Source organism: Heptranchias perlo, chromosome 1 (genome assembly GCF_035084215.1).
Source record: "Heptranchias perlo isolate sHepPer1 chromosome 1, sHepPer1.hap1, whole genome shotgun sequence".
Lineage (NCBI taxonomy): Eukaryota > Metazoa > Chordata > Chondrichthyes > Hexanchiformes > Hexanchidae > Heptranchias > Heptranchias perlo.
Window position 1 is genome coordinate 38339230 of NC_090325.1, and position 22662 is coordinate 38361891.

The 22662-nt window shown below is 38.9% G+C and overlaps 2 protein-coding genes across 2 annotated transcripts in view; one reads left to right on the forward strand and one right to left on the reverse strand.

Annotated features, from left to right (window-relative positions):
- The first annotated feature begins 694 nt into the window (after nt 1-694).
- onecut2 (one cut homeobox 2) lies at nt 695-17386 on the forward strand. Its single transcript, XM_067983830.1, has 2 exons — nt 695-1832; nt 17073-17386. The coding sequence occupies exons 1-2, from the start codon at nt 725-727 to the stop codon at nt 17363-17365; spliced, it is 1401 nt and encodes a 466-aa protein (XP_067839931.1). The 5' UTR covers nt 695-724; the 3' UTR covers nt 17366-17386.
- The window catches only part of fech (ferrochelatase), a 98491-nt gene continuing 92630 nt past the window's right edge, over nt 16802-22662 (reverse strand). The window contains exon 10 of the mRNA XM_067983851.1: nt 16802-18193. Coding sequence (XP_067839952.1) covers nt 18161-18193 — 33 coding nt within the window. The 3' untranslated portion in view covers nt 16802-18160. The remainder of the gene's footprint in view (nt 18194-22662) is intronic.

The following is a 22662-nucleotide window of genomic DNA, read 5'->3' on the forward strand; positions in this document are numbered from 1 at the left end:
AATTAACATAGTAAATGAATTAGCGGTTGTAAAATTGACCAAAATAAAGGTAAAAATAGATTTTTCAAAAATTTATTTATATTAGAAGCCCACAAATTACTTCGACTCAAACGTTCGGATCAGTAGGAAAATAATTATTGGAACAAGTGGAAGAAAAAAACTGACTTACTTGGAACCCGGAAGTTAATATTGTTTGAAAAAAATGATAAGGTCGCTGGCGCTGTGGTGAAGGCTGCTTGGGGAGGGGGGTGGGGGGAGGCAGATTGTACACAACCCGTCAATCTAACCTGATAACGGACATCCCGCCCCCCGCCGCCACGATTGGACAAACTGCCTCCAGGACTTTCCACCCAGGCGGGTTGAGGAGCGAAAAAGAGCCTCCCATAGGCTCCGGACTGCTGTCCATCAGCAACATCCCCCACCCTTGGGTTAGCAATTTAGGTTGAACCAGGAGCAAACGCGTCTCGGGCTGGCTCCAGCTGTCTAAACAGTCGACGTAGGAGGAGGACAGGCTCGGACATGGCAAGAAACAGCACTGGCCCGTCTGAGAGTTATCGGTGATCTTTGCAACCCGTGAGGCCTTAAAATTTTTATCTTTCTCTTCATATATATGTATATATATGTGTGTGTGTATATATATCATCTATACATGCATATATATGTAGCAAATAATCCCCTTGATTTACCAAGCCAAAAGAAACAATTACAATCTTTAATGGACTGAATGAACAACGCGTATAGATGTATAGCCAAAGAGGTATATGCCATGAACCCGGAGATTACAATGGACAGCATTGGGAATTTGCATGGTGGAATAGGCCATGAGCAATCCACGGGCGATCTGATGAACAGTCACCAGCGGCAGGCAGTTTCAGCAGCTCATCGGGAACTGACGACCAGATCTGCAATGGTATCCAGTATGGCTTCCATTCTGGATGGGGCTGGGGACTACCGTCCGGAGCTCTCTATCCCTCTCCATCCGGCCATGAGCATGTCCTGCGAGTCTCCACCTGGCATGGGCATGAGCAGCACCTACACCACACTGACGCCACTCCAGCCCCTGCCTCCCATCTCCACCGTCTCGGATAAGTTCCACCACCCTCACCACCATCACCACCACCACCACCATCACCACCACCAGCGTCTCGCAGGCAACGTTAGCGGGAGCTTTACCCTGATGCGGGACGAAAGGGGCTTGCCTGCCGCCATGAACAATCTCTACAACCCATACCACAAGGACATGCCTGGGATGACTCAAAACCTCTCCCCTCTGTCCAGCAACCCTCTCGGAAACGGCCTGGGCTCCACCCACAACACCCACCAGGGCATCCAGGGTTATGGCTCCAATAGCCACGACAAGATCCTCAGCCCAAACTTCGAAGCTCACACGGCCATGCTGGCCAGAGGGGATCAGCACCTGTCCCTGGGTCTTGGTGCCCCGTCGGCGGGCATGATGCCACATTTGAACGGCATGCATCACCACCACCACCATGGTCACTCAAGTCACCATCAATCTCACGGGCCCGTGTTGGCTTCAAGCCGGGATCGGCCTCCCTCCTCCTCGGGCTCGCAGACTAACAGCTCGGGCCAGCTGGAAGAAATTAATACCAAAGAAGTAGCACAAAGGATCACGGCGGAACTCAAACGCTACAGCATACCACAGGCGATCTTCGCTCAGAGGGTGCTGTGCCGCTCGCAGGGAACCCTTTCTGACCTTTTAAGAAACCCCAAACCTTGGAGTAAACTTAAATCGGGACGGGAGACCTTCAGGCGGATGTGGAAATGGCTGCAAGAGCCCGAGTTCCAGAGAATGTCAGCCTTAAGGCTTGCAGGTAAGTCAGGGGGTAATGCACGCACGTTGAGATTGTGATGAGAGAAATAGTAGTGCATCTGTATGTGATGGAGAGAAACTCACAATAACGGTGCAAAGGAACCAAAAATCATTGCCATTGTTATTTGCTATGCATCGACAAGGGAATACTGAATAGAACTGTCTTTCTTTGTGGTTAGATGCACCCGTGCCAGTATTGCAGAGAGACCCTTCCGTGTATTTGTCTCTCCCCCACCCCCCCACGCATTATCTTCTACACCCACTGCAAAGCTCCTTGAGGATTCTCCGAGGTCCAATGCTGGCACAATAGCTCTATGATAAGACAATCCAATATTCCCTCAAACGACACACCCACAATAGTAACGTGGAATGGCATCAACATCTGATTACCATTCAATTAATGTGCCTTAAAAATCCATTTAAGAATGCAGTGTTCAAATATTTTTTTCTGCTTGGTGAACATCAATACATTCGCAGCTGCACTATCCAAAATCCTACGTGCTGTCACCCTGTTTAACCCATGTCAGAATCTGAACTGTTTTTCTTGCATCCTTTGGAACACAGCAGTCTTTATTCCCTTTAGTAACGTTAACTTCAGCCCAGTTCTAGAGATCTGCAAGGACTAAAATCAGACTATTGTTGTCTGCCCTTGCTCGTGCCAGTTCTGCATTGGACATAAGCAGTTCGACCGATTTCTGTTAAGTCTGCAGCACTAGGTTAGTTTTCAAACGCAATGGTTTCTTCATATACACCATTGGTATATTAACGCGGTTATTTTTGAGCAAAATTATGGCAATGGTATTGTACTGTTTGGTCCGTAATGTGTAAAGCAAGAAGGAAAAGTCTAAAATAGTGTTGTGCTTTTGACTAGGTTGTAGGGTGCCGAGTGACAAGCCGTGAGCTGTTTTGCATTTATTTAAACGAATAGGTAAGATAGTGCAGTACTATAAGTAAACGATCGTTTTGTTGTGGTGAATCCCAACGATTCAGCACTGATTCGATGGTTGGCAGTGTGAATGGGAAATCGGCGGAATTGCTTTTCCGCCCTCTAATGGCCATATTGGTCCTTCGAATCCCAGCTAATTCCTATTGTGTGTGTTTGAACGCATATAATTTTTTTTGTCTGCAGTTAGGGACTATTTAATATAATGTAATTAACATTTCCATTTTTTGAAGACTACTCAATGAATTGCACTTAAATCCTCTTTTAATACCCAGCAGACTCGATTATGACATTTCTACCCTACAAAATAAATAAGTGCAAGTAATCTTTGATCACCTTGGGAGAGCATCCGTCAGAGAGCTAATTTTGTTTCAGTATATATTGAAAATTGTTCTTATATTCTCATAGTATATAACTGTTCAGATCCTTAGGGTGCCGAGACCATTAATTTAACCTTCAAAGGGACAATGGAAGCAACATCTATTACAATGTCTAATTCGATTCGATATCTTTATTTGAATACGTAACGTGATCTCACTCGTAAATATGTAGATTTTGTAGAGATACACATTTTTTTTTGCGTTGGGGCAATCAGTGATACGTGGCTATATGTCAATGAATTAATTATCAGTATAGATTAGAGGAAAAATACACCTCGGTTTGTACGATTATGTTACATTTATTTTAACATGCAAATATAAACTTTGTTTTGCGTTTGCTTTGTATGAAAATATTACCACCATTTATTATATACAATGTTTGTTTTCATCGCTGCCGTCAATATCCGCTTAAACAAATCAGGGACGATGTTGTATACCAAGGTCACGTGGCGTAATTGCTGTAATTACTTTTCAATTAAACTTGGCTTTTTCCTGCATTTAATGGATAAACTATATCATTTTACAGTGAGTCACAAAAAACGCGGTGCAGTGGTCACCATGTAGGTCGTAACTGACTGCGTGTATTTCGCTAACGTTCTTCTAATTTTTTTTCTTTACATTTATGCTTTCACCTATCACACAACTTCCAGATTGATCATGAGATCAAAATTCCTAAAATTATAAGCAATGTGATTGCTTTTCATTTCTGGGGTTGCAACAAATATAAAAAAACGCAATTATTTTAAATCATATACCGTGCCAGAAAATACAAAACATGTTGAAATATTTGAAATCACAAGTTGCCAAGTTCGCGGGTATAACAGTACTAGAATTAAACATATTTAATCGATATAGGTGATGAGCAGAGTAGGCCTATCTGAATCGTGTTATAGCTTCTGAGTTCAGTTGTGCTCCTGACTTGAAAGAAGTGGAAGAGACATTTTGAAAACTGCCTTGAAATAGTCCACCGGCCTATCCGTCTGTTTGTCTATCTATATCTGTAAAATTATGTCCATGACTGTAATTTCGGTAAAAGCTGACACTATGATTGCTAAACAAAAAGCAAAACACAAGGAAAGTCACACAGCAGGCTGACGGAAAAAAGAACAAAGATATTATAATTTGGTATTTGCATTTAATGTAATTCTTATTTGCTTGCACTGTCACCAATGAATTTCACCCCACACCCCTTCAGGTTGGCAATCAATTCTGATTTGAATAATTGAACTGTTTATTGCACAGCTGATTTGGTATTTACAAACACAATGCAAAAAAAAGGAACAACCTTGGCAATAAAATAAACATTTAAAACAAATCTGTCTTATATAAATCAATCCATTGTGCGAGCTCTGTGCTCCACCACATAAGTGCTGCAGAATAATGACTTCAGAGGGTCGTACCGCACGTGCTGCAGCATGATTCGGAAGGTATGTATTCTTACAACACCTTATTAACTCCAGTCAAATACAGGCCAGGAGATTAAAAAAAAGACCAGAAGGACAACAACATTTCATCCAACCATTTGAGGCGAGTACAGTGTGGGTTTTATGTGAGTTCTCGTACAAACGATATTGCTAATTTTTGAGACATTTTATTTGTTAAAGATAAAAAAATGTGCAGTGGCTGGATTTTCTTTTTATTTTGTCTGAAGATATAATATGCTTACTGGCAGTGCTTTGAAAAGAAGCCCAGAAGCCGCAGATATGAATTATTAATGAAAATCTCTGCATGACCGGTTGCTAGCTGCAACGTCACCCTTGCCTTGGTTTTAACTAGGCAAAATCTGGGGACTCATTCACCGCTGGAGCTGATAGCCTTGTCAACCAGTATCTTTCTCTCTCGCTCCGGCACCGTAAATGATTTATATTTAGAACGCCCACCAGGAGAGAATGATAAATAAAAAAAGGAATTGCTTCTGAACTACGGATATGCAGGAGGGTCTTAATGCCGAATATCATTTGTAAAACCAATAGATTCGCTGCTATACTGACACCAGCGTGTTTCTGTTAATCCCATAGTTTTATTTCCAGTCACTCGGATCAGTTGTTAGTTGTTGTTGCTGCAATTGGCAAATTAATAATTGAAACCCTCCTGCTCCTGATGTTTGCCTCTGGCAGCCCCTTGTGTGAGACAGTAACACCTTCCTAATGTTCATTAATGTAGGAGGATTCTTGGGAGCACTAAGGGCAAGGAAATATATATTCAGGGTTAGATGTTGGGGGTGGGGAGGAGGGAGGAGTGAAAGGAAGGAAATGAAACAGTGGCATTTATTTTTATCACAGTATTTCAATAATGTGGTTATGTCACTATATAAAAAAATCTGTGTATATGGACGTGGATCGATGAGGATAATCTTTAGAAGATTAAAAGGGCATTAATGCTGGCAACAATAACATAAACTTGAGGACCCGGTTAGACATTGATTTGGAACCTGATCCGACGTTGTTCCAGTAAAGCTGCCATAGTCTTCCCGGCATTGTCGTCCACATTATCTTCCCTTTGTCTCCTGGTAGTTTGAGATCCCTCTTCGCTACCATTTTAAAGACATTTAGCTTGCACAGCTGATGACAATGATAGCTCACGTGTTTTCTTTAATAGTAGTACTATAATTTTATTATCGATTATTTTTCCTTTTTGCATTCTGACCAAAGGTGTGACGGTGTTATTGTTCCTTTTGCTGATGTAGGTAGATAACGATTTAAACAGTTCCACTAAAACATTCTTGAAGTAAGTCTGTCGGCATGTAACACAAAAATGGAACAGGAAATTTACATGTTTTAAATGTCCTTGGATCATAGTCTTCCTAATATTTTTTTTGCGAGGCTAAGTCGATTTTATCAAGAGTCGACAATGATAATGACATGTGACCTCTAATATAGTTTTGGACCATAACCTAAATTAATTCATTAAAGTTATAGTCAGTGCTCCAGTATTGTCCCCAAACAAAAACCGCCAGGAAGGTTATTTACTTTGTGTTTCTGTCGGACATATTAAATATATATTTTTTAGAATAAAGACTTATCTAGGGGAAATAACTTTATATGCATGCCAGAGACTCCGTGTTAAGTGACAGGAACCCAATTAGCACAGCAAGTTGCATTTCAACCCGATTGGACATCTGGTCGGTGTAAATCCTCGCCGGCACGGCGTTCGTTAAACGCTTCAGCACCGTGAAGGATGCATTCCAACATCCTTATTGAAATGCAGATTCAGATGTGTTTTTTCTGATATAAAAGGCTGTCAATTAAAACTTCTTCAATTTAAACATCAATTAGGTACTCTTCTGGGACCCTGAAATAGGTATTAGTAAGAATCAACAGCAGTGTAAGAAGAGATTACGTTCCAGTAAAGGGGGGGGGGGGGGCAGAAGCTGCCCTCCCATCATCCTATGATACTGAATACAGTTAGTTTCCAAATGCTGTTGAATACAATTACCATTTATAAATGGTGCAGAAATCTCAGTGAAGGCTTGAGTGTGTCTGATAATTTTCACAAATACAGTAGAAATCGTCAGTCTCCTGGTAACTGAATATTTAGCTATTAGACTCATAATTTGTAATAGACATATTTTGACTTGAATAGTATTTGTTTTAACACCCCACTTAATACGAACCTAATCGTAATTAATCGTCTCAGACTCTATATAGTGTCATAGTGTCTGTTAGTTTAGCTCTTTCTAGATTGTAATTATAGTTCCCACATCTGTAACCCCAAGTTTTGGAAAATATATAATCTATTGTTTCTTATTTAATATATTTGCAGCTGTTTTGTTTTTCTAAGCATTTTAAAAATAACTTTGTACCCTATTCAGAATGTATGTATGGTTTTCATATTTCGTTAGCCACGCAGTACAATAAATACATATTCCTGGAGCTGACGTCTTCCCTTCCACGGCCGAACTGGCGCTGTGTCCGTACCTTCAGTACAAAGCACTTTCTAATTGTTTGAAATTCTTTCTAACATTTAACACCGTCATTTTCTATACCATTATATTAATTTGCCATGAAATACCAATAATTTCATTGTATATTCTTCGGGAAACCCCGATGAATCTGCAAAATGTTTACATTTAAATGTTAAAAATAAAATATACATGAATACCACGTTTGAAAAATCATTTTAATTTTCAAATCATATAACTAAAGCTCAATTTGCAAACATAAGACGTATCTGTTCAGATACAGAGCACATTTTTTTTACAAAGATTGTTTTCACAGCAGTGTTTGGTGTTATTTAACGAAACGCTTGGCATTTTAAGTAAGAAGAGTGGCGCGATGTCAAACGTTATACATCTGGGCTATACATTATATACAAATTTTAATAGCTTAATTGTATATCGATATTTATTGTTCTCCTGGGATCTTCCCTTATCACAAGGACAAGTAACACAATCTGAGAAAACAACTGAACGCGGTATTTTGCTAATGTGTAAGATCAGTTTCTTAACTCAGGTCCAATAGATCTGCACAGCTTGACTTACATACAATAAAATGTGTCCTGCCCTCTGTTTGTGTACAAAGTCCTTTTAAGGATATATGATGATTAAAATATAATCCTAAAGAAATACTTATATTTAAAAAAACAGTCCAGTAGAGTCCAAGAATAAATATTGTTAGTGAAGAGTGGAGTGAAGCCCTTATCATTGCCGTTACGATCACGATTTTTGCACTAAGTGATATAAGATATTGCGTCTATCCTTGTAAAATTCGGTACAATCCTTGACACTGAGAATTTCTTGATAAAGATCAGCTCGTGTTTATTACGATAAATTTAACAATCTTTTCAGGGTTGATTTATGTTGCATAAAAGTAAAAATGTTATTTTCCCCACGCTTCTGCTCCTTCTGAATTTTGCTGTTTTCTGCCGATTTCTTCATTTTGAAATTGCTGGCGAAACGTGTTTCCGGATATCAATCCCCCTTATGTTTATTGGACGGAGCTCCGTGTTCTTTTGCTTTTTTTTTGTTCTTTCCAAGAGCTCTATCACAAAGAACTTTGCTCTTTCAGACCGCGGGTCAGTGCAAACAAGCCTTTGTTTTATTTGTGGTGTTAGTGACTCGCTGACATCGATTTTCATTTTGTCACAAGCCGAGTAAAAAAACAATGGAGAAGTCGCCGAGTGAAGCGCCCCATTTGAGGTTTTATCAGCAACGACATTCATTTGATATAGGAATAGGGAAAACCTTCGACATCGATCGCATTGATCCAGCCTTTCCCTTTAAGGAAACCGCATGTTTAAAAAGGCTCTTGCATAGATTTACTGTTTACCCGGATGCTGTTCTTTTTAATACTGTATTGTCATTGCTGGGAAATACAAGAACACCCAAAACAAATGTTTTACACGCAGGAGGCACCGGGCAGACATTGACAGAGGGGCGTCATTACCACAAGATTTTGGGAACAGGATATGCACAGTCTTAAGATGCTTTGCAGCGGAAATTGCAAAGCTACAATTTACCTTTGTATGATTGTATTTTATACTAGTTCGATATACATTGTAGATTATGGACATGTATTGTGAGTCGTATACTGCACATGTCATTTTATAATCAATATGATTAGATAATATACAGCATTTATATAATTCACAATATATAATATAATTATTATATAATAGGTTATACAATCATATATTGTGCACACTTTATGTGTATAGCATAGATTACATGCAGGATAAACACATATATACGCTATCCGTTAGTAAACACTAACGGATATATTGATGGAGCTCCATATTGATGCAGCATATACAGTGTATGTGCACATTATAGTTTAATATTCTATATGTAACATACGCTGTATAGATTACATATTCATACATAGTTCTACTTACAGTATATTTTAGTAAAGGAACTATGGTAAAGCAGCATTTAGTTATTAACTTTCATTCATTTTAAAGTTATCTTCATCCCTCTTTGTTGAGGGAAGTTTGTCAAGCGAAGTAATTTAGAATTTAAAACGGCGATAAAGTCAACAAAAATATCAGAGCTAAAACTAAACATTCACGTCTGGTAATAATGTCCGCAACCGTTCATGTCATACAGGTCGCTTGTTGCTATTTGTCTAGATCAAATATAGGTGCAATATATACATATTTAGATATAATTCTAAAATGATTTCTGCTTACAAAATACATTTCAACAAAATATGGATGAAGAAAGTCACAAGGTCAAATAATTATTTAACATTTCTACATTTAAACATCGCGGAAAAGTCCTTTTACTCTGTAGAAAATGTGTTTTTATTAATGATCAGGTAACGCTTGGCGCTGGTTGCTTTAAATTCATACACGATGAATGGAGTTTAATGCAAACGCAACTGCTGTGGAAATTTCATACATCGGTTCATGGGTTTGTTTTTCTTTTAATCCGCTCATTTAAATAAGAACGTGGCGGTCATAAAGTTTCGTATCTGCCTCGTTATTTTTATCTATCAGTGGGAAAAACCAACAGAAGTTTGATTCGAATAGTGCAACATTACAAATAGATGCAATCCTTGAACATTAAAAATAGCGAGAGAGAGAGGGCGTTTGTGATCACTCTAGTCTGCTCTGTTTAACTTTACAGGTAATTAGAAGCCATTATTGATTTTCTCATTTGTAATCCAAATGGGATGCGTGGTTTTGTAATCCATGTCTTCTGAACTCACGTATGGTTAGACAGTTATGCAACAGCAAAACTAAATTGAAATGCCACACCATACAATGTAACGTGCTATAATGAATGTACAAGATGACGGTGGAAGGCACTAACTATCTTGAAAATACATATACAGAAAAGATAAAGAAACGAAGAAAGTGAGAGAACTACCGAGGGGCCCATAAACAAAGACAGAAAGAGAGAGGGCGGGCACAGATTAACGGGAAAAACAGACATAACCATACCACAGACGGAGTAAGCGAGACAGACAGAGAGTCTAAAATGGACAAGACCTAAGTGGTCTGACAAAAAAAAAGGCGAAGGTTGCGCAGTCAGTACAGACCTGGGGTAGAGACACCAAGTTATCGAACTCCAGCCCTGCTCATTCACCACTGGGATTTTAAAAAGTTGATGGGTTGGTGTTCTGTACTTTGGATGTGGAAGAGAAAGTGCGGGAGGACGGGATATGATAATAGATACCTTGTAATTGTAAGATTTTAAAAGTTAGCATATTAATTATGCATAAAAATCCTAATTATTAAAATTGCAATAGTATTATCAGTGCATTTTGTAATTCTTTGTTTTCCTTGGGTCTTTGGCGTGGTGTTTTCACAAACGAACCCCATTAAACTGACAGAATTGGAACAATTTTACTAATTGCAATATGTCAAAATGGGAGGCTATTTCGTTGTTCATCCTGAAATGGATGTGGCTGCAGCAAAATGTTCACACCAGTCCTACCAATCATATCCGGGCTAAACTTTACCACTCCTACGGCAGTGTACCTGTCACAAATACACCGTTTGAATATACTTAGGGAGGCGAGTATATAACCGGTTCACTCGTTTTAGATAAATTCGATGAATTCAAAAATGCCTAGAGATTAAAATGGTTAACGATCATTTTTTAAATGTTGTGGCTTGTGGGAAGGGTATGAGACTGAGTGTAATAGACACGGGCTTATTTCTGTTCACTATTAAAGCGTCAGTATTCAGGATCTGAACATATTGTTTTCAACCAAGCCGGCCACCCAAACAATCCCACTAAGTAAACATTGCGTATTTCTGGACACGAGGCCTATTTCGTGAATCAACGGCGTTTGTTTGTTTTCTTAAATACAGAACATGAAAAAAAATTAAGAGCATTGTACGAGTTAATGGGTTTATTAGTCTTCTGCTGAGTTCAAAGGGCAAGGTTCAACGTTGGTGCAGGCTAATTGATCCTTTGCAATATGTTTCTATGGTTGCAAATTGTTCTACCAATTGCAGGGATTACTGCTTTCACACTGGGGTATGCAGATTGCTGTATATATATATATATATATATATTCATTAATCCGGCGTCTGACGTCCGTTTTTTTAACCTTAACTGTCCTTTTATTCTAGTGCACAGGGGTGGATTGTGCAAAAGTGCCAGGCCTAGTTAGAAAGCAAGGTTAATTAATCGCCACATCAGAGGATGCAATTAACGTTTAAACAGCGTCATCAAATTGACTTTGTGACTGTTGAGTTTGATTGAGAAATGTGTGCTCGCTTCCGGTACTGCATACTGCCTTTGCGTCTTATATCACTGATGTGCTTTTATACTTGCTTTACTGCAGTTACTACGTTGTACTTAGTGATTTGCGTAACTGTGATACAATGTCTTAATAATAATTTTAAAACATATAAGCTGGAATAGAGGGATTGAAATAAAGTTTGGCAATAGAAGGATGCTGCATTTCCTACACACGGCTTTTGAATTTGAGTGAAACGGTTCAAAACATGTAGAAAGCCAAGGTAAATAAACACGTTCAGAATACATAAATAATAGAATAATACGAATGGTGAAAATTTTGCAGAATTTGACTTATCGACAACTTTACTTAAAGGCTAGGAGGCAGAGAGTAATGGTGAACTGATGTTTTTCTGATTGGAGAGAAGTATGCAGCGGGATCCCCCAGGGTTCGATATTAGGACCATGGCTTTTCTTGTTATATATAAATGACCTGGACTTGGGCATAGGGAGTACAATTTTGAAGCTTGCGGATCATACAAAACTTGGCAACACAGTAAATAGTGAAGAGGATAGTAGCAGACTTCAGCAGGGCATAGACAGACTGGTGAAATGGGCAGGCACAAGGCACAATGCAATTTAATGTGGGTAAGTATGAAGTGATGCACTTTGAGAGGAATAACATGGAGAGGCAGTATAATCTAAATGGTCCTATTTTGAAGGGCCTGCAAGAGCAGAGGGACCTGGGTCTGTATTCACAAATCTTTGAAGGTGGCAGGGCAAGTTGATAAGGCAGTTAAGAAAGCATATGGGATATCTGGCTTTGTAAATAGGGGCATTGAATATACAAACAAGGAAGTCAGGTTAAACCTTTACAAATCACTGGTTGGGCCTCAGCTGGAGTATTATGTACAATTCTGGGTACCACATTTTAGGAAGGATGTGAAGGCCTTGGAGAGGGTGCAGATGAGGTTTACCAGGATGATACCAGAGATGAGGGATTTCAATTATGTGGAGAGACTGGAGAAGCTGAGATTGTTCTTAGAGCAAAGAAGGCTAAGGGGAGACCTAATAAGAGGTATTCTAAATAATGAGGGATTTTATTAGAGCAAATAGGGAGAAACTGTTTCCATTCGGTAACCAAAGATTTAAAATAATTGGCGAAAGAATTAGAGGGGAAATGAGGAAAAATTATTTCACACAGGGTTATTAAGGTCTGGAAAGCACTACCCGAAAGGATGGTGGAATCAGATTCCATAGTAACTTTCAAAAGGCAATCGGACATGTACTTGAAGGGGACTAATTTGCAGGGTTATGGGGAAAAAGCTGGGGTGTGGGACTAAATTGGACAGCTCCTTTCAAAGAACCGGCGCGGGCACGACGGGCCGAATGGTCTCCTTCTGTGCTGTAAGATTCTATGATTGTAGGATATGTTTAAAAGCGTCTGTCATTCCAGCAGCAATTAAAGCACATCCTTTATAGGCGCAACAAGTACCAATATTTGTGCTAATTTCAATTCCGGTCAATTTAAAAGACATTTTCAAATATATTTTGCATTGACATCGAATTAAATCACATTCTAATTACAGACTACGTTACATCTATCTTTTCAGGGGGAAGTAGTTTCAACTGCAAACGTTGCAAAATTACTTTCATGTAGATAATACGTGACCTCTTCCCATGGTTTCCAACTGTTAGATATTAGTTAATACCTGATAGCCTGTCTCTGCTAATGTGTGCTGGGCATTGTGCCCGCCCCGGGTTAGTGTCTGTCCTTGATATGGCTAGAGTTTCGACTGATAAATAAAACGCAGCAAACTATTTTTAATGTAATATTTAGTAATACGCTCACGCGAAAGTGTGAGTAAAACTATGGTCTTGTAAAACCTTATCCCGATACGTGAAGAGCTCATGTCTGACAGCTAAAGCGTATAATTAATCGACTGACTGATTGATTAACTGATTAATTCGATGGCGTAACACGAGCTATCTTTTTATTAGCATTCCTGTTAATGCTGCTTGTTGACATGACTAACGCTTTCGTTTGTTACGGAAACTGTTTAAATGCGTTTGTTTGGCTTTATTTTTTCGTTTCGGTTCAGATCTTTGGATTAGAGGAATGATCATCAACACCTACGCTGTAACGCGGTGGGTCTTTCTGTGACGCGGTGGAACATATTTTAGTTGTTGGCACGCTTGTTTGCTACCACTGAGGTCAGCAATTTAATGGATGGATCCAGAAAGGGTCAGAACCCGGCCCTGACATTTGTTTTTCCGCAGAGAATTGTCCCAGGTGCCAGCATCATGTCAGAATTGTCCCAGGTGCCAGCATCATGTCAGAATTGTCCCAGGTGCCAGCATCATGTCAGAATGTCCTGGGTTTAAAAAAAAGCTTGAAATCTCAGCTTCCTCGGTAATGGAGTGTTGAAAATATATTTTAAGTCCTCGACAGAATTAAAACTCCACTCCCCCCGCCTCATCCCATTACATTTTTTTTTGTGTGGATTTTCCCTCACTCCCGCGCACACTCTCAAACAAGACTGACATTCAGTTTGAAACATTTTAAATTGCTGGGAGCTGTGCTTGTCTTTTGTAAATCAACGATCTATATTAATGGTAATAATTGGAGAGTGAGGATATCGCCATGACTAGGAAATCTTGCACAACTCTCTGCGATCATATTCTGCAGACCCCAGCTTGCAGGATCTTTGGAACTATTTCATCTTTAGTACACTCTGAAATGGAATGGATCTTCTTTTAAATGTTCATAACAATAGATTAAACTTAATTGCCATGGCTAACCTGGGTGAAGGCAGTGAGCTGCTTAGCCATAGAGACCAAGCCCGATCCTACTTTCCATCCCTGACCTGTGCTGAGTTAACTCTTCTCAGCTGAGGCCGCAGTGGTGATGCTACATTTGACCTCCGTGCCCTTAAGTTAGAAAGGGAAAAAAAAATCGGCCAGAGTTGCCGCCCTTCATCGCTATCCCGTGCCCCTTGCTGGCAGTGTGAATGGTGAGTGAGGGCAGGGTTGAGCTCAGCTGTGATGCCTCCCAATGTGGAATATCTGCGGGCTCAAACATGAAGATTGAGGTACCAGAGGGCGACTGACCGAAGCCAGTAATCAAATGCGTTCAGAAAAGGAGGAAGAGAGCGGAGAAAATGGCCGATAAAGGAGGAGAATTTTTTTTCTAAAATCACTGTGAACACGGAGCTGTGGCATTTTATTATTTCCTGTCTGCTGTGCACGACAGTCAGCTTGTGCAATACATACGTGATAACTTGTGTTCATTAACGAGTTGGATAAATGTTGATAACTAGCATAGATGATCTACAGATAGCCCCTGCCTTTTTTTCCTACTGTCAGTGCAGTTTAGTTTATCAGTGACGATAGTATCTGATTTTTGAGGCCCGTCCATGTTGAATAATAATTACCTCTAATATTTGCTCACTGCCATCGAATCATGTTATGAATAACTCATTGACCAATTGGAGTTACGCCATCGACGAACTTTACTCGTGGAGTTGATCAATAACCAAGAACCGATAACCATCTTGATTAGCAGAGCAGTGTTGACATTCCTAATGTATGTATACTGATACAATTCTTCTTTTAGTTAATCATATTCTTATATAATAACCTTGCCTAATTCGATGCTATACAATGCATTTAAAATATTCTTCATTGACATTCAGTTCAGTCGAGGTTTGAGTAAAGTGACAATATTAGATTGGATTCGATGTCAAAAGAGGCCACTCAACCGTATTTCTGATTTTCTTCCATAATGTTTGTGGCGATTAGTCATTCAAAGCCCGCTTTTACATTTTTCAAGTGCGGTTTCGGTCTGAAACTGCAATAAGGATTTGTGTGTTCGTATCTTCTCCCTCTTCGTGGTTTATTAGTAATTACTATAAAATCTGATGCGGCCCCTTGAACCTCGGTTGGTTATTCACAGTGGTTGTCAATCATTAGTGTAGAATAAGGTTGTGTAGTTATTGTGTACCGTATCTGCGATCAATTTGGCTTGCCCGGTAATACTGTCGTGGGACACAGTGCTGTCACTGAGGATTGCGTGTACAACACTGCCATCTTCTGGCCACAGACCCTTGACTCATTGCTGGGGCCAATAAAATATTACTTTTCTAACATTAGAAATCAATAGTAACTACGTTTTCTGGAAGCTTCACAAATATGGTATTTAGCATACAGCGCGGAAAGATATATGTACTGTTAACACAATTCAAGAAAAAAGGAAGAGATAAGACACATAATTGCGTTCAATTACAGCTGTCAATTCAGCACCGAGGACAGATCCTCGAAGAGTGCCGGGTCACTGGAAAATAGCTGTTACACAGGGTGCTGTAAAACTGTATTTGTAAAAGGATGGCGATGATATCCTAGCAATGCATAGTTTCATAAGCAAGTCTGTTGTGTATTGAGTCTAAATTGCATCTGATTGTTGTTAAGGTGAATTGGAATAGGTGCACAAATACCCTTTAAAACGAAGTAAAACGAATCACACCCCCCCCCCCTCCCATTTTCTTCATTCTTCTTCTGAAGGCGTTGAGTGATGCTGGAATAAAATTAAATGAGCGTTGGCTGCCGTCCAATACCTTGTCCAAGTCGCCATTCTTCATCCGTAAACCCTGTCAATGTGCGTCCATTCAGGACATTTGTCCGCGTCTCAGCTGAAGATATCCTGTAATCACCACTAACTCTCCCCAGCAGAAGTCGCTGTATAGGAACAGGGACCACAAATTATTTCACCCATTCCAACTCCAAGAGCACTAAGGCTAGCTGTAAAGCCTCTGCTGCTGGTCCTGATCAGACTCCAGATCCAATCTAGGACATTCCCTGTGTTTTTTTTTGCCTCTCCCAAGAGATGACATGACTGCAGGGGGCTTGGAAATGTCTAGTCGTGATGTTCCAGCCACAGTGAGAGTGGGGCAGGCTTGATGGACCAGCTGGTATTTTCCTGTCAGTCATTTTCGTATATTTGTACATGGAACAGAATAGAACAGTTCTTTAAAAAAATCTTATTGGCCCACACCTGGGAATGTGCAATCCCAGCAGCTGGGAGCCAGCGTTTTCACATACGACACCTCTTGAATTTCCGGTAATGCGGGCACATAATTAGTAGCTGGTAGACTGCAGCCCAATTAAGGTCAATCTTTTGTTCAAAGAGATTACTCTTCTAAGAACGTTTTAGAAGTTAGAGGATTTGATCCACGTTCAAAACCCTAACGGAGAAATTGAACTTGGTGGGGGGGGTTGGCACGTTTCCCACTCACAATCACTATCCAGTGATTCTTGCTGGAAATTATACACGCGGCCACCAGCGGAGAAGAGTGTTAAGCTTTGGTACATCCATGGTCGAAAAGTCTGTCAATTTTAATAATGATCAGGGTACCAGAGGGCACAAAATGCCCTTAGAACTACACCCAGGCTTCGCCGAGTGCGATTAAAAGGGGGGGGGAGAGAAATTTTTTAAAAATACAATACACAGAGAACGAATATTAAGTAATTATTGCACAATTTTATTGGTCAGGTTTTGCTTTAGTGTAGGCGTGTTTTGTAATGGAGCAGTTAAAACACTGGTCAGCAAAATAAACGGCTTGATTATTTCCACATGTATTGCCATCAGCTGATTTTTTTTCTCTATCCAGTAATTCTAAACCTCAGATAAAACAAAGTGATATTTCAAGGAAGATTCATTATGGTACAGACTAGGATAAAATCAGTCCGTTTCTATAAATCCTCAATATTTTTTTTTCTTTCCCTTCCCAGCGTGCAAACGCAAAGAACAAGAACAGAACAAAGAGAAGAGCAATACACCAAAGAAGCCACGGCTAGTTTTCACTGACCTCCAACGCCGAACTCTTTTCGCCATTTTCAAGGAAAATAAGCGCCCTTCCAAGGAGATGCAGATCACAATCTCGCAACAGCTCGGTCTGGAGTTGACCACCGTCAGTAATTTCTTTATGAACGCCCGGAGGCGAAGCTTGGACAAATGGCAGGACGAAGCCATGTCGAGCCCAGGCGCTTCATCGTCGACCTCAAGCACTTGTACCAAAGCATGATTGAGGACAGTGCACCTGAACTGGGCACAACTCAACTCCCTTTTTTTTTGCTTTTTGAAGAGGCTGTTCAGTGGTGAGTGCAGAAGCACAATCTTCATCAACACACTTTTTTCAAAAAAAAAGGACTGCACATATTTTAATGTGTCTGGCATTTTAGATTTCTTCCTAAATCATTTGAGCCCTTGTTATAAACTGACAACGAAGCGGAGAGTCTAGTTGGTGAGTTTTCAGATGTTATCAGGCAGAGCACAAAGAGCTATGTTGCTGAGCAATAATATGTCTAGTGCTTTGCCTGAAGGTTGTTCAAGATGTATTAATTGTGACAAAATAATCATTAAGTTCAGTTGTGAGTTGGTCAGCTTCTACCTCAGTTTCTGGCAACGCTACACAATGATTTTTGGTGTGGTAAAACTAGCACAGACACTGAAAGTAAGTGACGTTCATTTTCAACATGATTATAAAAAAACCTCAATAGAATTATTGGACAACATTTGTACAATCATGCTATCTCATCACTAAATAGACTGTTTAAGAATGGGCTGTTAGTGGTGAGTACGCAAGCACAAAATAGCAAAGGCATTTCCGGAGATTTTCAGTCCCGCGTTCATGCAACACGACACGAATCTTGAATGATGCTGGTAAACGTGCCCTCGCCGCTATATTCACCCTTGGGTGGAGCTGTTAGTGGTAAGAATGCAAGCACAACCTTCAAGCACATTCCTTCCAATTACCAAATCCATGATTCTGTAATTTCCAATCATATGGTCTGTTTTTTTCTGTTTCCAAAAGATATCATTACCATTCGGTCGTGAAGGCAGCTACTTGCTGCTGGAAGAGTAAATATTGTTTGTCTTAATAGTTGTAGATTACTATGCATTCATACAGTTAGATTCTAATCTTGGACAACACTGGTTTAGTACTGCAAACGCACTGAGTAGCCCATGTAAAGGGGGCTGCCCATGGTGAGTGCAGAAGCACAAACATTAAATAGCTTTATTTTTCCTAAAACTAGTCATCAACACACCTTCTTCCTACATGTGCACATTCACCACTGAATGGGCCCTTTAAGAACACCATTGATGTGTTCAAAGGCAAGCCAAAGGCTTTAAAGACTCTCGTGAAGACACTTGATACTTTTTTTTCTATTTATTATTAAATCGAAACCAAAGAAACTTTTTTCTGCACCTAATTGTTCTGCAACAAACTTGTAAACAAAAGAAGCACGTCAGGAAACAACGTACACACTGTGTTTCAATGGATGTCTTAGTCGTTTTGGGAAGCAGAGTTACGAAAGGGTTAACAAGCAAAGTAGCAACAACAAGGAAGCAATGCCACAGATCATTGCTGCTTCATTTGACGACACTCTCCGCCTCTTAAAGTTGAATATTGTCTTTAACGTGTGCCTATGCAGTTTTTGAGAAACGTTGTACAGAACAACAGAAAACCTCTTCCGCTTCAACCAAAGTCAGCTTCACAGAGACATGGATCTGTTTGTAGTTTTTATGCATTACAGTTGAGTGCTGTTCGCACTATTGGCCTGTCTTTCAATGTTCGTCTTATTGGGAGAGGGAAATGCCCACTCAGTTTCATAATTTCCTCCTATTTAGCAATTCCAATGGAACAGGATACCAACAAAGGGATCCAAATGGCTCCAAGCACAAGATGTTAGGGTGCAGATTAAACACTTCTACCAAAGAAAGCAACCCATTCCCATATCTTGGTAAAGATAACTAAATATGGGAGTGTTTGCAAACTGTATGTTGCATTACATTAGTTACTAAGCATTACTGCAGTGTCTGATTTTAGCCATATACATTTAGCAAGTATTCAACATAGCCAATGGTTCTTACTCAAGTTTCAAGCTGAATAATTTAAGTGAAATTTAATATTTCATTAATAATTTTGATGAGTCAATCTATTGTAAATTAATGCAGTTCATACAATATTAATATATTCCAAATTATTTTACTTGTATTGTGTATCTAGTTTAAAATTTATAAACTTTTTATTTTGAAATGTTGACATGATAATTATTTATTTTTAAAAGTTCAGATTCAATTGACCGGAGATTTTAAAAAGCTCACTCTTCATCTTAAGCACAAAAGAGCCCACTGGTTATGTCTGTTGGTGAATTTAGTAAATGATTACAATAACTAGTGTATCATTTATATTTTAACCTAAGTATCCTATGAGTTTCTTATTCATTGTGTGTCGATAGACTTTTAGCTCAGCATCTTGTGCATGGAGGTCATGCGCACGTCCAAGACGAGTTCAACTTTCAAGAATATCAGGAAATCTACGATAATTTTACAAAAAGGAAGACAGTGCAGTATTGGTATACTGTAGTCCAATAGCTTTATCCAGGAATGTGGAAGCTTTTACCCTTAAACAAAGCTATATCCAAAGAAACCAAACCAATTGGACCAGCAAACTGAAGGTTGACCCCACAGAGAGAATGACAGTACTTTCCCTGTGTGGCTCTTATTGTTTTGTACCAACTCAGCTGTTAGAAATATGCCGTATTGCGGTAACAAGTTCAGACAGTTGTCAGTGATATTTTCATTGCTAGTCACAATACCCACATGCCATGTAAGTGATTTAATTAACAAAAGTTGATTTCTAAACAAGTTAGTAGTTTTTGAAGTGCTTTTGACTGTAGTTTAGAAATCAAAAAGCTATATTAGCTTTATTGTTATTATAATTTGTATTATTATTTTGGGTATTTATTGTGAACTATATATTTAAACAGTGATTTTACTCTTATTTATCAAATACTATAAACGTATTTAAAATGAAAGATGCAGTGCTTCTAATGGCCTCTAGTTACCATATTGTCTGCTTATTTTATAAAGCAGCAGTTTAATTTCTTTAACTTTGATTTTCTTTTACATTTTATTCGAAAAAATACAAATTATCATAAAATTGCCAGTACAGCAATATACAGCTAACAAACACGCAGGTCCAATTCTGCATCTGCATCACAGAAGAGAATTGGAGATTTAGATTTTCCAAATTGTATTAATAAGCATCCTCTAATAGTCGAACATTATGCTTTCTGTACAGAAACTACCTGAGCCAATGTCCCACCATTTTTCCATTATCATTACCTATTTTTGAATTTTAGGGCCTTTAAACACTGCATCTTTTATTCTCAATTTTCAATGCCAAAGAATTATCCCACTATAAGCACTGAAAGATATCCCTTCAGTCTTATTGGTAACAACATGGACGAGCAATGATTTTATATGGAACAATACAGCATGTACTGATGGGAAAGTGAATACACAACAGGAAATATTTTAATGATCTTTCCACCATTGTTTAGCCCTGTGTCCAAATGGCTTTAGACAGCTTCTTTCGATTGTGAAGAAGTCTTTAGTGTTAGTGACAAGAGACAGAAAAAAAAACCCTGAACTCGCTGCTTCCAGGTATGAACTATGTGTAAAAGCTCTTTCTACTTCTAGTGAGAACCAAAGAGGCTACCTCACTGAACTTTTCCATTTGTAATTTTAATCGCGTCGATGATACCAAAGATACCAAAGATTTCTTTCTCTGCACGGTCTGCGTTTTGCTCCTGCTCATGTATAGATTGTCTCCTAAATACAGCTGCAACTCAGATACCCCAAAGATCTAAATGGTGGTTTGCACTCATTCTAAATGTGTGTTTTTTCTGTGCTGTAAAAAGATAATTTCTTTATAAGAATCCATCATCACGATATCAAATGTACTATTTTCAATGTATCAGTGAACAGTAACTTTTGTACTTATGTTCAACATTTTTCCCCCAAAAAAGATAATGTCACCAGCATTTTGCTGTATTGTGTTTATTATGATAAATATAGATCTAAAATATGCAGCAGTTTTGATTGGAGTTTATTTTAAATAATTTCTATTTCACTATATGGAGTTGCTGTTTTACAGAATTCAGTCCTTCATTCTAAACTAAAATTAGTAAACATCTTCTAAAGGGACCCAGGAAACATATAATCAATGAGAATAATTGTTAACTCAATCTAGGGGGTGTTATTATTCTCATATATTAGTGAGGTGAGTTGGTAAACGTGGCAGATTCGGCTGCTATAGTGCCACTCAGATTCTTCTTGTTTCACCTAGCACTGTCTAACACTGTCTAACCTTTTCTCTATTCTAAATGCAGCCAGCTCCCTGTCTAAAGTTAGTTCAGCCATTATAATATGGGGCCTGGTTTATATTTAACTACCACAATGTCAATTTAAATCCTGAAAAGAAATCTGAGATTGGTTGACCAGCAGTTATTCCAAATTTCATCAGGAAAAAAAAGCCTGAAATGCATATTAAAAAATCTCATATACTGAACCCAATACCACTGCCTAGAGTGAATCTTCCAGCAGTTCTTTATGATCTAAAGGGGACTTTGAGTTAATTAAAGCACTTGCGTTTTGCTTGCTGTTTTAAATAGCACTCTTCTCCCTATACTTATATAAAGCCTGCTGGATCAATCATTACAGTGTTACTAATAGGTAATTCGAGTTTATTTCATAACAAGCTACACAAAGCTTTTTATTAACAGGGTATCAAAATTTCTTTCAATCTACTCATACAAAATGCATCCCAGGGAGAGGAAAAAACCTTCTGCTATGTAATATTGCCAAAGTCATGACATTTTTACTGATGTTTAGAGAAGAAGGCTGGAAAGGTTAATTTTCATTCAATTGAATTTATATGTATTCAGATAATGTCAAACCAAACCAGTGCCTAGATTGTCCAAAGTTTTAGGTTGTTGGTAGCTGCAATATGCCCACATCATATTCCATTTATTAATGCACAGAAAAAAAGCAAATACACATCCTGAATCAGTGGCCACCATTACCAAAATACTGTACACAAAAAAAAACTAAAATCTAGATGCACGCTTTAGTTGCAAAGTGTGATAAACCACGGGACGAGTGCCTTGCTTGAACCAAAGCGGTGTTTCTTTCCAGTTTCTAGACCTCTGTGCATTTTTTTATTCCTGTGAATACCTCAGCTTCGAATAGGCCGCCAATTTTTTATTGCTGGTGAGCCGCTATACTGTGGTGCTTTGCAATGCAACCATGCAAAGAACTAAACAAAGATACCAAAGTTTTCTCTCTATCTCGATCTCTATCTTCTCTTTCTCTTTAAGATACCAAAGCTTTAAAAAAAACTGATTGAGTAGGTTGGCAGCGCAGACCGTGCATTCCTTACCGAATTTTCTCAGATATACCTCATAGATAATAGTGTCTAGGGTGATGTTATTATAGCATATGTAATAAATTATTCACTCGTTTTTTGGTAAC